Source organism: Gekko japonicus, unplaced genomic scaffold (genome assembly GCF_001447785.1).
Source record: "Gekko japonicus isolate JY-2015 unplaced genomic scaffold, Gekko_japonicus_V1.1 scaffold2257, whole genome shotgun sequence".
NCBI classification, from domain to species: Eukaryota; Metazoa; Chordata; class Lepidosauria; order Squamata; family Gekkonidae; genus Gekko; species Gekko japonicus.
This window is the reverse complement of record NW_015168723.1, coordinates 187,454-199,464: the sequence shown is the minus strand read 5'-3', so window position 1 is coordinate 199,464 and position 12,011 is coordinate 187,454. Positions and strand designations below refer to the sequence as shown.

Genomic DNA, 12,011 nt, shown 5'->3' with positions numbered 1-12,011 from the left:
TTTCCTGAGGAGGTTCTTTTGCATATGGATGGGCTGCTGAAATTCTAAACTTATCTGTAATGCTGTTGTGAGATGCAGAGCCTTTTCTGTTTTTTGGGACAGGAAACCATGCCCTGTTTATTTTTAAACTCTCTTCTTTCCTGTTGAAATTGTGTTTGTGTTTGTGAATTCCCATGGCTTCCCTGTGTCATCTGACATGGTAATTGTTGAGCTGCTTCAGGCCAACACGGCCGCCCATCTGGATCTACCCCCCTCCTTAGATCGAGAGCGTGTGACTGGCCCAAGGTCACCCAGTGAGCTTCCGTGGCAGAGTGAAGATTTGCACCTGGGTCTCCCAGATCCGCGTCTGACACTTTTCCCGCTCCCCCACACTGGCTCTCTCGACCACCCACCTTGTTTGTGTGTAGCCTCAACGACATCCTTGTTTTTCCTCTCTGTCCCCTTAGAAGTGCTACCACTTTATATTCCAACGCTACCGCCTGGAGCACTACACAGTCTCTTCGAACTGGCTGGCGCTGGGGACCGTCTTCGTCTTCGGGCTGCTGTCCTTGTCACGCTCCGTGGCTTTGTTCAGAGGTTGGTGCCGGAAAGGTTTATTTGTCGGTCACGGAATCCTGAACAAATATCCCAGAATGCTTCAGAAGCGGCCTGCTCCTCACTCATGCCGTGTGACGCCCTCCCCGGTGGCCTGAGGGGCCGTCTGTGCCGTGCCTGGGGAGAGAGGAGTTCTGGGAGACTGACTCAGACATTCCTTTGCTCCGGAGAGTCACCGAGGCCCTGGCCCAAGGAACTCTGTGCTGTCAGAACATTCTGTCCGTGCCGGGACGGGGAGCGAACACTGGCGGGGAGGGATTACAGACGCTGCTGTTACCCCACCCCCCCCAAACGCCCATGCCTCCAGCTTTGGGTGTCAGGCTGAACACTTCGTCAGGCAGCCCAGTTGAAGTGGAATGCTTAGCAAACCACTTTCAAAGTCCCTTTTGTCGTTGGTAATGGAGGACTGACGGCGACCCCGTAGGGTTTTCAAGGCAAGAGAAAAACAGAGGTGGTTCTGCCATCGCCTGCCTCTGCGTAGCAACCCTGGGCTTCCTTGGTGGTCTCCCCTCCAAGTTCTAATCAGTGCTGACCCTGCTTCGCTTCTGAGATTGGACAGGATTCACATGGCCTGATCCATGCAGGTCAGGGCGAGTCACTAATTGCCATCAAGTCACAGCCGACTTACGGCAAGAGAGGAATAGAGGTGGCTTGCCATTGCCTGCCTCTGCATAGGGACCTGGGAATCCTTGGTGGTCTCCCATCCAAGTACCAACCAGGGCCGGCCCTGCTTAGCTTCTGAGACCTGATGAGCTCAAGCTAGCCTGGGCCAGCCAGGTGAGGGGGTTTTGTAGTCACAAGGACTCAATCAGGTGAAGCGTCCATCTTCTTTTGCCTCCTCCTCTTAACAGGCACAGCTGAGTTGGATTTCTCTGAGGCCGAAGTGGCTATCGGGGGGGAAAAGTGGGGGGGGGGGGGGAGAATGTTTGTGCCTGAAGACTTTGAAACACCCCCTGTACAGTTCGGGGGTCCTCCTCCTGGCTTTAAGTGGCCCCAGGCACGGTCCAGTCACTGCCAAGTCTCCCGGTTCCCGATCGAGAAACGTTTCTTCCCTGCAGGTTACCACGGTCCTCTTGACCTGTACCCGGAATTCCACCGCATTGCCACCAACCCAACCATCCACACGGTGCCGGAGGGGAGGCCGGTTCACGTCTGCGTAGGGAAGGAATGGTATCGGTTTCCCAGCAGTTTCCTCCTGCCGGAGAAGTAAGTATTGCGGTGAAATCCGAGCGGGGTTGATTCCCAGGGGTCTTCGCCCCTCCCTGGTTCCAGGGCATGATGTGGCCAGGAGGGTATCCGGGGTTACATAAGAACATAAGAGACGCCAATGTTAGATCAGGCCAAAGGCCCATCCCATCCAACACTCTGTGTCACACGGTGGCCAGAAATACCAGTGCCATCAGGAGGTCCACCAGTGGGGCCAGGGTTACATTGGTGAGTGGGCCAGCATCCCCCCCCCCCGACTGCCATGGCCAGTGTTCCCTCTAAGCTGAGTTAGGGTGAGCCAGCTCACCATTTTTTAGGCCTCCAGCTCACACATTCTTTGTCTCCGCTCAGGAAGAATGGCTCCAGAGCAAACTAATTTGTGCAGGAGCCAAATCGCTCGCTCACAACCTTAATGCCAGTAGCTCACAAAGTGGAATTTTTGCTCACAAGACTCCACAGATTAAACGTTGGCCATGGCCTCTGCACATGCTCCGATACCTGTTAGACCTGGGCTTCAGCCATGGCAAGCTGCAGAGAAAGGGATCGGGGCCAGTGTTGCGTAGCAATAATAGGAAGAGATTGCGGGACTGTAATAATTCACCCGATCGCCATCTGCACAGCTGGATCGCCTCAATCTGCCACAGGAGGGCACGGACTCCAGGCACAGGCCAGTCCGCTGCAGTCTGTGCCCTTGATTCGGATAGTTTGTTTGCAAGTGAAAAACGCCCGCGGTTTTAATCCGCCTTTTCCCTCCCAACGGCTGTAGCTGGCAGCTTCAGTTCATTCCGTCGGAATTCAGGGGCCAGTTGCCGAAGCCCTTCGCCAAAGGACCGATGGCCACGCGCATCATGCCGGCCGATATGAACGACCAAAACCGAGAAGAGCCCTCCCGCTACGTAGGTATCGCCCACCCCTGTTTTCTGACTGACTGGTGGGAATGCATGTCCCTCACCCCAGGCCGGCATTTCTCTCGGAGGCCTTGGCGGTGTCAAGCTAGAGCTTCCTGTGTGTGGCTTTGTATGCAGAGCTGCAGGAGAGGGAGCGCAGTGACCCAGGTGCGTGCGTGTGTGTCTGTGATCATTTTGGTTCTGTAGTGGGCATTTTGCCTCTCAACCCTCCCTAAGAAAGAGCCTGTTGCCAGCTTAGTATAAGACACAAAACCAAACAAGGACCCACGGTAAGTAGGAAAACCAGCATACAACAAGTTACCGTGCACAGATGATTATAACATATCATAAATAATTTTATATTTTTTGAAGAATATTTTTACAATAACTTCTTATATCTCTTATATTGTGAATTGTGATCAAGATGATTAATTATGTATGTAGAAATTACTGTAAAAATATTTTTCATAAATATAAAATTATTTATGATTTGTTTATAATCATCTGTGCAAGGTAGCTTAGTATAAGAAACAAGTGAAGGCACACGGCCGATTCCGCAGACACAGTCTCGGGGGCTGTTCAGAACCGGCCCTCCTTCCAGTCGTGGTGCTGCTGACGCCCCAGGTCTAAACATGTAATTGTCGGAATCAAGTCAGTGGGATTTCGGTGGGTGTTGCTTCCAAACAGAAGGCAAAACCCGTGGGCTTTTCGGCATGTCCCAGCATGCGGGAGGCTCCAGCTCACCTCCCTGTTCGTCCACGTGTTGCGACATGCCAGAGAGGCCCCGAATGTTGCTTAGATGTGCATCGTGCGGGCAACAGTGTGTGTTTCGAAGGTACCAAACGAGAGCGACAGAGACCCCACTACAGTGACCTCCGTCCCTCTCAAAGACAGAGGGGGCTCATCTGAACTGTCTCCCTCTTCCCAGTTTGACATTTCCAAATGCCACTACCTGGTGGATCTAGACACGCCGGTGGAAACACCCAGGGAGCCAAGATATGCTGCTAATAAGGATGAGTGGATCAGTATCGCTTACAAGCCATTCCTAGATAGTTCCAGGTAAGTGGCTATTAAATCACAGATCTCTGGGAAGTGGATGAAGGGACGTTGGGTGCAGTTTGGGGGGTGGGGAGGTGGTGGCCGTTGATGCTTGGAAGTTGCTTCCTTGATGGAAGAGGCCTGTCGGTGTCCCTTGATGCACACGTGTGCTCGCCTGGCAAAGACCCACTGCAGCCGCTCTGCCGTTCCCTGTGTAGAAAGGTAAATATGGACAAACAGGACCCACTCAGAAAACAAGTATAAAGACAACAGTCGTGAGAGTCTGACCCACAAATCAAGCCGTCACCAAGACTTGCAAAGAAAGAGCTTCCGATGTATTGCAGTCTAAAGCACTACGACATCATTAATAAATCATAAGAAAATCCTTGTGCACAGGCACATAATCCAGGAGATATTCTGTAGTGTACAAAAATACAGTTCTTTAGAATATATACTATGTAAACAATAGAAAACAGTATAAAATCCTGGTGCAGTCTGTTAGAAGCTTAGCAGCGATTTTGAGCCTGAACATTTACGGAGATCAGCGTCCTATCTGGATGTAGTGTAAGTTACTACTAGGTTGGCTTAATTTTTAAAATACTCTGTAATTTAAAATGCCTTGTATTTTTTCATAACAAGAAGAACATTATTATATTGCAGATTCCTTATGACTTATTTATTTTTTTAATTTATTTATTTATCAAACTTATACCCCGCCCTCCCCGCAAGCAGGCTCAGGGCGGCTTACATACATAGTTGTATACATAAATACAGATTAAAATCATACAATTGTTTAAAACGCAACAGTAAAACCAACAATATAAAGTGCTGACAATAATTAAGGTTAACCAAGATAGTAAAAAAGGTAAAGGTTCCCTTGCTCAAAAGCCAGTCGAATCCGACTCTAGGGATGCGGTGCTCATCTCCGTTTCAAAGCCGAAGAGCCAGTGCTGTCCGAAAACATTTCTGTGGTCATGTGGCCGGCATGACTAAACACCAGGTGCACAGAACACTGTTACCTTCCCACTGAAGTGGTACCTATTTGTACATTATCAGAAAGGATTTCCACTGCCCAGATGTTCTCAATGATCTTCTGCTCATGATCAGCTTGATGTTAAAAACCCCGAGCCGGGTTCTGGAGTGGCAGTGGCCCTAATTAAATGCCTGGCGGAAGAGCTCCGTCTTGCAGGCCCTGAGGAACTGTGAAAGGTCCCGCAGGGCACTGATCTCTTCCGGGAGCTCGTTCCACCAGGTAGGGGCCACCACCAAAAAAGCCCCAGCCCTGGTAGTGGCCAACCTGGCCTCCCTTGGGCCAGGGAGGGTCAGCCGATTTTGAGACCCAGACCGTAGTTCTCTCTGGGGTATATGCAGGGAAAGGGAGTCCCGTAGGTATGTCGGACCCCGGCCATATAGGCCTTTAAAGGTAAGAACCAGCACCTTAAAGCGGATTCGGTATGCTATTGGCAACCAGTGCAGTGTCCTCAGCACAGGCTGGATGTGCTCCCATCTAGGGAGACCCATCAACAACCTGGCCGCAGCATTCTGCACTAGCTGCAGCTTCCGAATCCGTGACAAAGGCAGCCCCATGTAGAGAGCGTTACAGTAGTCTAGTCTCGAGGTGACCATCGCATGGATCACTGTTGCCAGGTCAGCGCGGTCAAGGAAAGGAACCAACTGCCTAATCAGCCTGAGATGGTAAAAGGCCGACTTAGCAGTGGCTGCTACCTGGGCCTCCATAGTAAGGGAGGGATCCAGGAGGACTCCCAAACTCTGAACCTCCAGGGGTGGCACCAATGGAGCCTCCCCGACGGTTGGTAGTGGGATCCCCACCCCTGAACCGCCCCGACACAGGCACAGGACCTCCATGTTCGTTGGATTCAATTTCAGCCGACTCAGTCTAAGCCAACCAGCCACGGCCTACAAAGCCCGGTCCAGGTCTTCCGGTCTGGAGTCAGACGGGCTGCCCAACATCAGATAGAGCCCAAGCCCAAGCACTTTATGAAACAGAGAGCTTTTGTACTACTCTGTAAGTAAGACTGCACCAGGATTTTATACTGTTTTCTACTGTTGTCTTTATACTTGTTTCCTTCCCCGTGTAGTGACAGCCCACACCACATGCACTGCTGCTCAGGGGTGGGATGAAGCCCTTCCCAGGGATGAACAGGACAGGACCGGAGCTGCACTGGAAACAGAACCGAGTGACCCGTTCGAGATCCAGGAGGAACCCAGCCCCAAGAGCCAGTGTAGTGTAGTGTAGTGTATAAGAGCGGCAGTCTCTAATCTGGAGAAGCGGGTTTTATTCCCTGTTTGTCCACTTGAGGCCCGCTTGGGCCGGTCATTGTTCTCTCAGAGCTCTCTCAGCTCCACCTATATCCCACAAGGTGCCTGTTGTGGGGAAGGGAAGAGGATTGTAAGCTGCTTTGAGACTCTTTAAGGTAGAGAAGAAGAGAAGAGATTGGATTTATAGCCCACCCTTCCTTCACTCGGAGTCTGAGAGGGGCTTACAAACGCCTTTCCCTTCCCCTTTGCACAGCAGAGTCTCAAAAGGACTTACAATCTTCACTTCCCCTCCCCACAACAGGCACCCTGTGAGGTAGGTGGGGGCTGAGAGAGCTCTGACAGAAACGGCTCTTTTTCAAGGACAGCTCTGAGAGAACTACGGCTTGCCTAAGGTCATCCAGCCAGGTGCAAGTGGAGGAGTGGGGAATCAAACCCGGTTTTCTCAGATTAGAGTCCGCGCACTTAACCATTACACCAAGCCTGCTCTTCTCCTTCTCCTTGGCTAGGGTGTCTGTTGGCAACCATGAGTTCCTTGCCTCCTCCATCTGACTGTGCGGGGCGGGGAGGGTGAATTCAGTCCCATACTTTCCCTTCCAGGGCACCATTTCTTCTTTTGTGTTGTCCTTGTTACCCCTTGGTGTAGTGGTTAAGTGTGTGGACTCTCATCTGGGAGAACCGGGTTTGATTCCCCACTCCTCCACTTGCAGCTGCTGGATGACCTTGGGCAAGCCATAGTTCTCTCAGAGCTGTCCTCTCTCAGCCCCACCTACCTCACGGGGGGAGTCTGTTGTGGGGAGGGGAAGGGAAAAGAGATTGTAAGGCGCTTTGGGACTCCGATTGAAGGGCGGGGTATAAATCCAATCTCCTCCTCCCCCTCCTCCTCTTCTCCTCTCCAAGTCTTGGCCTCCTTCGGGCGCTTCCTTTCAGGGGAACAAACACCTGCCCCTCCTCAGCCGCGTTTTGGGCCCTGCACCATCCCCGTCAGCCCACAATCGGCGGCAGTCAGCCTGGCTCGCCAAAGCTGTTCCCTGCCTGTCTGGCTTCCCCGGAACTCCCCACGCTTCTCTCTCTCTCTCTTCTTTAAAAAAAGATGGAGCGTGACTGCGAGTTGTTACCTTTTATAAAATAGCTCGATGAGTGGGTGGAGGGACAGCAGGCGCTGTGAGAATTTCCCCGAGGAGCGGAGCGGTGCGAGCTGTGTTAATAGGCTCCTGGCTTGCCAAGGAGAAACTGGATGGCCAGCGACGGGGGATGGCAGAGAGTCATGCTGCCAACTGAGCGGGCAGAGCCCCAGCGGCTGCCCTCTCGGCCTGTCCCTGCCGCTGTTCAGTCGCGCTTGCTCTGCGTCCTGTCTAAAGTCAGTTTGATGTAGTGGTGTAGTTTGAGAGCCAGTTTGGTGTGGTGGTCAAGTGCGCGGACTCTAATCTGGGAGAACCGGGTTTGATTCCCCACTCCTCCACTTGCACTCGCTGGATGACCTTGGGCAAGCCATAGTTCTGATAAGAGCTGTCCTTGAAAAAGAGCAGTTTCTGTCAAGAGCTCTCTCAGCCCCACCTACCTCACAGGGTGTCTGTTGTGGGAGGGGAAGGGAAAGGAGACTGTAAGCAGCTCTGAGACTCCTTTGGGTAGTGAAGGGCGAGGTATAAATCCAATCTCCTCCTCCTCCTCCTCCCCCCTCGGTATTGAGACCCAGTTTGGTGTCGTGGTTAAGTGTGCGGACTAATCTGGGAGAACCGGGTTTGATTCCCCACTCCTCCACTCACACCTGCTGGATGACCTTGGGCAAGCCGTAGCTCTGGCACAGGTGTTCTTGAAAAAGAGCAGTGTCTGTCAGAGCTCTCTCAGCCCCACCTACCGCACAGGGTGTCTGTTGTGGGGAGGGAGTTTGTAAGCTGCTCTGAGACTCCCTTGGGTAGTGAAAGGCAGGGTATAAATCCAATCTCTTCTTCTCTTCTTCTTCTTCATCAGATGGGGGCAGACTCCTGATACACCCATAATGTTGTTGGGGGGGGCAGCCTTTCAGTTGTGTCCCCCCCCCACACACACACACTCTGTAGTCCCTGCCAGTTAGAACAGCTCCAGCGCTTTTCTTTCTGAAGAGGGGCGGGGGTGGTATGAGTCAGGAAATCACATCTTCCATCTTGGAACTGAGCCAGTTTGGTGTCTTGGTCAGGAGCGCAGATTCTAATCTGGGAGAACCGGGTTTGATTCCCCACTCCTCCACATGCGGCTGCTGGTGTGATCTTGGGACAGTCACAAGTCCTTCCAGAGCTGTTCTCTCAAGGGCAGTTCTGGAAAGAGCTCTCTCAGCCCCACCCACCTCACAGGGAGTCTGTTGTGGGGAGGGGGAGGGAAAGGAGTTTGTTAGCCACTCTGAGACTCCGAGTGAAGGGCGGGGTATAAATCCAATCTCTTCTTCTCTTCTTTAACGGTTGCACTCTGCACATAGTTTTGTGAGGGGAGGAGTTGGAATTTGAAGAGGGAAAAAAGGGGTCCTGGTTTAGACTTGGCCCAGATTTAATCTGCAGACACTCCCACAAGGGCCGGAGCCCCAAGTTTCCCCCTGAAGCTTCCCATATAAATCTGGAGCTGGTCCGAGGCCCTCTGCTGAGGTTCCTGTAGAACGGGCTACTTCCAGTTTCCAAAGGACAGAGAAAGGGGGCAAGCCCTGAATTCTGGCAGTCTTGGCGCTCTGGCAGCCGCTTCACTGATCCGAACACTGTGGCTCAAAAAAGAAACGAACCCTTGAAAAGCGGACTGTCGATCTGCTATTGGGTATTTTCCAGATAGAGAGGAATTTGGCCTCCGGCTGCCTGCCCCCTCCCCTCCTGGCCCTGCAGGCCTCTGCTGTAGGGCTGCCGGGGGAGACGCCAGAGCAGCCTGCATCGGTGCCCCCCCCCTCCAGGCAGGCTGTAAATAATGAATCACCAACTGGCCATGGATGCCAACGACAGCCCCAAATGTTCCGGGTGACTTTCTAGAGTTAGTTGTGAGACTGAAGGTTCCCCGTTGCACAGACGTGCCGTGTGGCAAAGAGGGCTGCGGTTTCCTGCAAACGTTAGCAGTGTAGATGCCACTTTGGTTTTGAGTTGCTTCCGAAGTCTGGCTCTTGGGGAGGGAAACGGGAGGGGGGGGAGAGAGCCCGGAAAGGGGCTTGCACAGCTGCTGGGGGAGCCTGGCCTCACCAGAGCACAGGGCACTCCGTTCTTCAAGCCCGGCAGCTCCGAGGCTTCGGGAAACTAATGACCCCAGCTGCTCGATTCGTGCTCGCTGAACCGGAGGCTTCTGGGACACCGAGCCTCCCCGATTGACGTCAGCGAGGGCCGCTGCGACTCTCCGCTGGCTCTGATAAATGGTGCTGCTAATTGAATTAGAGCGCACTCAGAGCCACCGACTAATTATGCCACTCCGGCAGCAGCTTTGTCCGGGCCCGTTTAATTCCGCGTTGGCCGAAGGCTCCGGTTGGGGTGGCGGAAGGGGTGCGGTGCTCGGCCGAGGGTCTGCGGCTCTTGCGGGTGGGACACCTGCTTTGCCACAGGCCCGGGGGCCTTGGATGAGCCACAGAGCCCGGGGCAGGATCCCTAAACTCCTAAGGCCTAAGGCACGCCTCTCGCTTCCCCTCACAAAGGCCTGCTACTGGCCCTGACCCAGATAGCCCAGGCAAGCCCAGCCTCGTCAGATTTCGGAAGCTGAGCAGGGTCGACTCTGGCAGGTACTTGGAGGGGAGACCTCCTGGGAATACCAGCAGTCGGGAGGCGGGGGCAGTCTTGACTCGGCCACCTCTCTGAAGATCCTCCAGGCCCCCAGTAGGGGGTCAGTCACCAGGGGTCGCCATGACTTCCAGGTGCACACACACTCACACGCACATATGGAAAAAAAAGTTTTTCCTCCCACCCCCCCCCCCCCCCCCCCGCTCCTCAGGAGCCTGCTAACGGCCTCTCGGCACAAGTCCTCCGAGAAAAATACGCTCCTCCATCTCTGCACGGGGAATGAGCCGATGCAGCAGGGAAGCAGCGAGATCGCTTGCTCTTGGCAAAGGCCAGGCCGGAGGAAGGAGGTGGGAACAGGGTCTCCCAAGGGCCTGCTTTAAAAACAAAACACTTCTCCTTTGCTCCTTCCAAAACTTAGGATTGCCCGGCTGTCGTTTTAGTGTTGCCGATTTTGCTTCCACGGTTGTCTTGGTTTTATTGTGATTAGCTGCCTTGGTGGAGAGAAAGGGGCCGGAACCTTCTCAAGAGGGGAGCCGTGTTGGTCCGTAGAGGGAAATTCGAGTCCGGTAGTATCTTAAGAGACCAATGATATTTTTTTTGGGGGGGGATTAACATCTGAGGGTCAAAGAAGAGAGAGAGCAGCTCACAATCTCCTTTCCCTTCCCCTCCCCTCCCCACAACAGACACCCTGTGAGGTAGGTGGGATTTGAGAGAGCTCTTTCCAGAACTGCCCTTGAGAGAACAGCTCTGAAAGGACTTGTGACTGACCCAAGGTCACACCAGCAGCTGCAAGTGGAGGAGTGGGGAATCCAACCTGGTCCTCCCAGATGAGAGTCCGCGCTCCTAACCCCTACACCAAACTTTCTCTCAAAGCTTGATACCCTGAACATCTCGTTGGCCTCAAAGGCGGTCCTGGACTTGAATCTAGCTAAACATTTTCAAGAAACTAGTGTGCAGAAGGGCTGGGGGGCTTAACTAAATCTGAACTCAAGGCCACTGTCCCTTTTATACACCTGAGAACAAACAGTCCAGCTGTAAAAGGCCTTTAAAACGGCATGTCTTTCCAGGTCTTCAAAGCTGTTTCGGGCCTTCTACGTCCCCTTCCTGTCTGACCAGCATACAACGTACGTGAACTATACCATCTTGAAGCCCCGGCGAGCGAAGCAAGTCAGGAAGAAAACGGGAGGCTAGCAACTCCGGGGGCCCATAGAGAATCGGCCAGAAGGGTTGGCTTTCTGCTTCCTTAATTCCACCTCCTACCCCTACATTTCTACACGGAGGGCGGCAGGGGTGCCAGGAACGGGGCTTGCGATGGTTTCCCCTGCGGCTGTTCGTTCTGCGGGGTCTTTCCAGCTACATGACCGGCCCACGGTTGGCGGTTCCCCGCTTTGCTTCCTGGGCCGTCAGCAAGGCCGTGACCCTGCTGCTCTCTTGCTGTAAGAGGGAACAGGAGCAGACGTCTGGGACCATTTCCTAGGTGCGGCAGGGTCTCCCGAGTGTGCCCACCTGTCTCTCAGCTGTCCCCCCTACGCTACGGAACATCTCACTCGCTCTTGAAGGGAGTTCGTGTTCCTTCTCGGAGGGGCTTTCAAAAGAGGAACGGTCGCGATGGCTGGCAGGAACACAAAAAGCTCCCTCTGGCCAACGGACAAAATTGCTCCCAAAACGGACCTGGAGGGGGCGGGCAGGACTTTGCACTTTCAGAAACAGACATTGCTAGCGGCGTAATTTAGCGGAACGTGACTTTTGTGTCCGTGGAGTCTCCTTCCCACCGTCCTCGTAAGCACCTGCCACGGGAGGATTTTAGAAGGTTCTGTGGGGAAGGTCCAAGCTCTGTAAATTCAGAACATTTACAGAGATGTCGGGGAAAACACGAGGCCCTCCTTGGGCTTGCTTATTTCGGGCTGTACCATGTGATGAAACTGTTGTTAGATGTTCATTAAAAATTAGGCTCTGCCTCCTCCAAGCACAATTTCATGATGGAACGGAAGTGAGACTGTCTTCCCCCCCCCCCCCCCCGGCTTGTCCAGCAGCCCTCTAGCTGTTGTCTTGGTGTGCACGGCCTCTGAATCGGCTCCCCATGGTCTGGAAGAGTCTGGAGCAGCGGGTGGTTTCATGCGCCAGTTTGGTGTAGTGGTTAAGTGCCCTGACTCTAATCTGGGAGAACCGGGTTTGATTCCCCACTCCTCCACTTGCATCTGGCTGGATGACCTTGGGCAAGCCATAGTTCTGGCACAGCTGTCCTTGAAAAAGAGCCGTTTCTGTCAGAGCTCTCTCAGGCCCGCCTACCTCACAG

The 12,011-nt window shown here is 53.4% G+C and overlaps 1 protein-coding gene across 1 annotated transcript in view; it reads left to right on the top strand.

Moving 5' to 3' along the window:
• Nucleotides 1-11,678, top strand: part of ALG9 (ALG9, alpha-1,2-mannosyltransferase) — a 45,862-nt gene extending 34,184 nt beyond the window's left edge. The window contains exons 11-15 of the mRNA XM_015415587.1: nt 447-576; nt 1,653-1,800; nt 2,567-2,696; nt 3,616-3,746; nt 10,783-11,678. Coding sequence (XP_015271073.1) covers nt 447-576; nt 1,653-1,800; nt 2,567-2,696; nt 3,616-3,746; nt 10,783-10,906 — 663 coding nt within the window. The 3' untranslated portion in view covers nt 10,907-11,678. The remainder of the gene's footprint in view (nt 1-446; nt 577-1,652; nt 1,801-2,566; nt 2,697-3,615; nt 3,747-10,782) is intronic.
• The last annotated feature ends 333 nt before the right edge of the window (nt 11,679-12,011 follow it).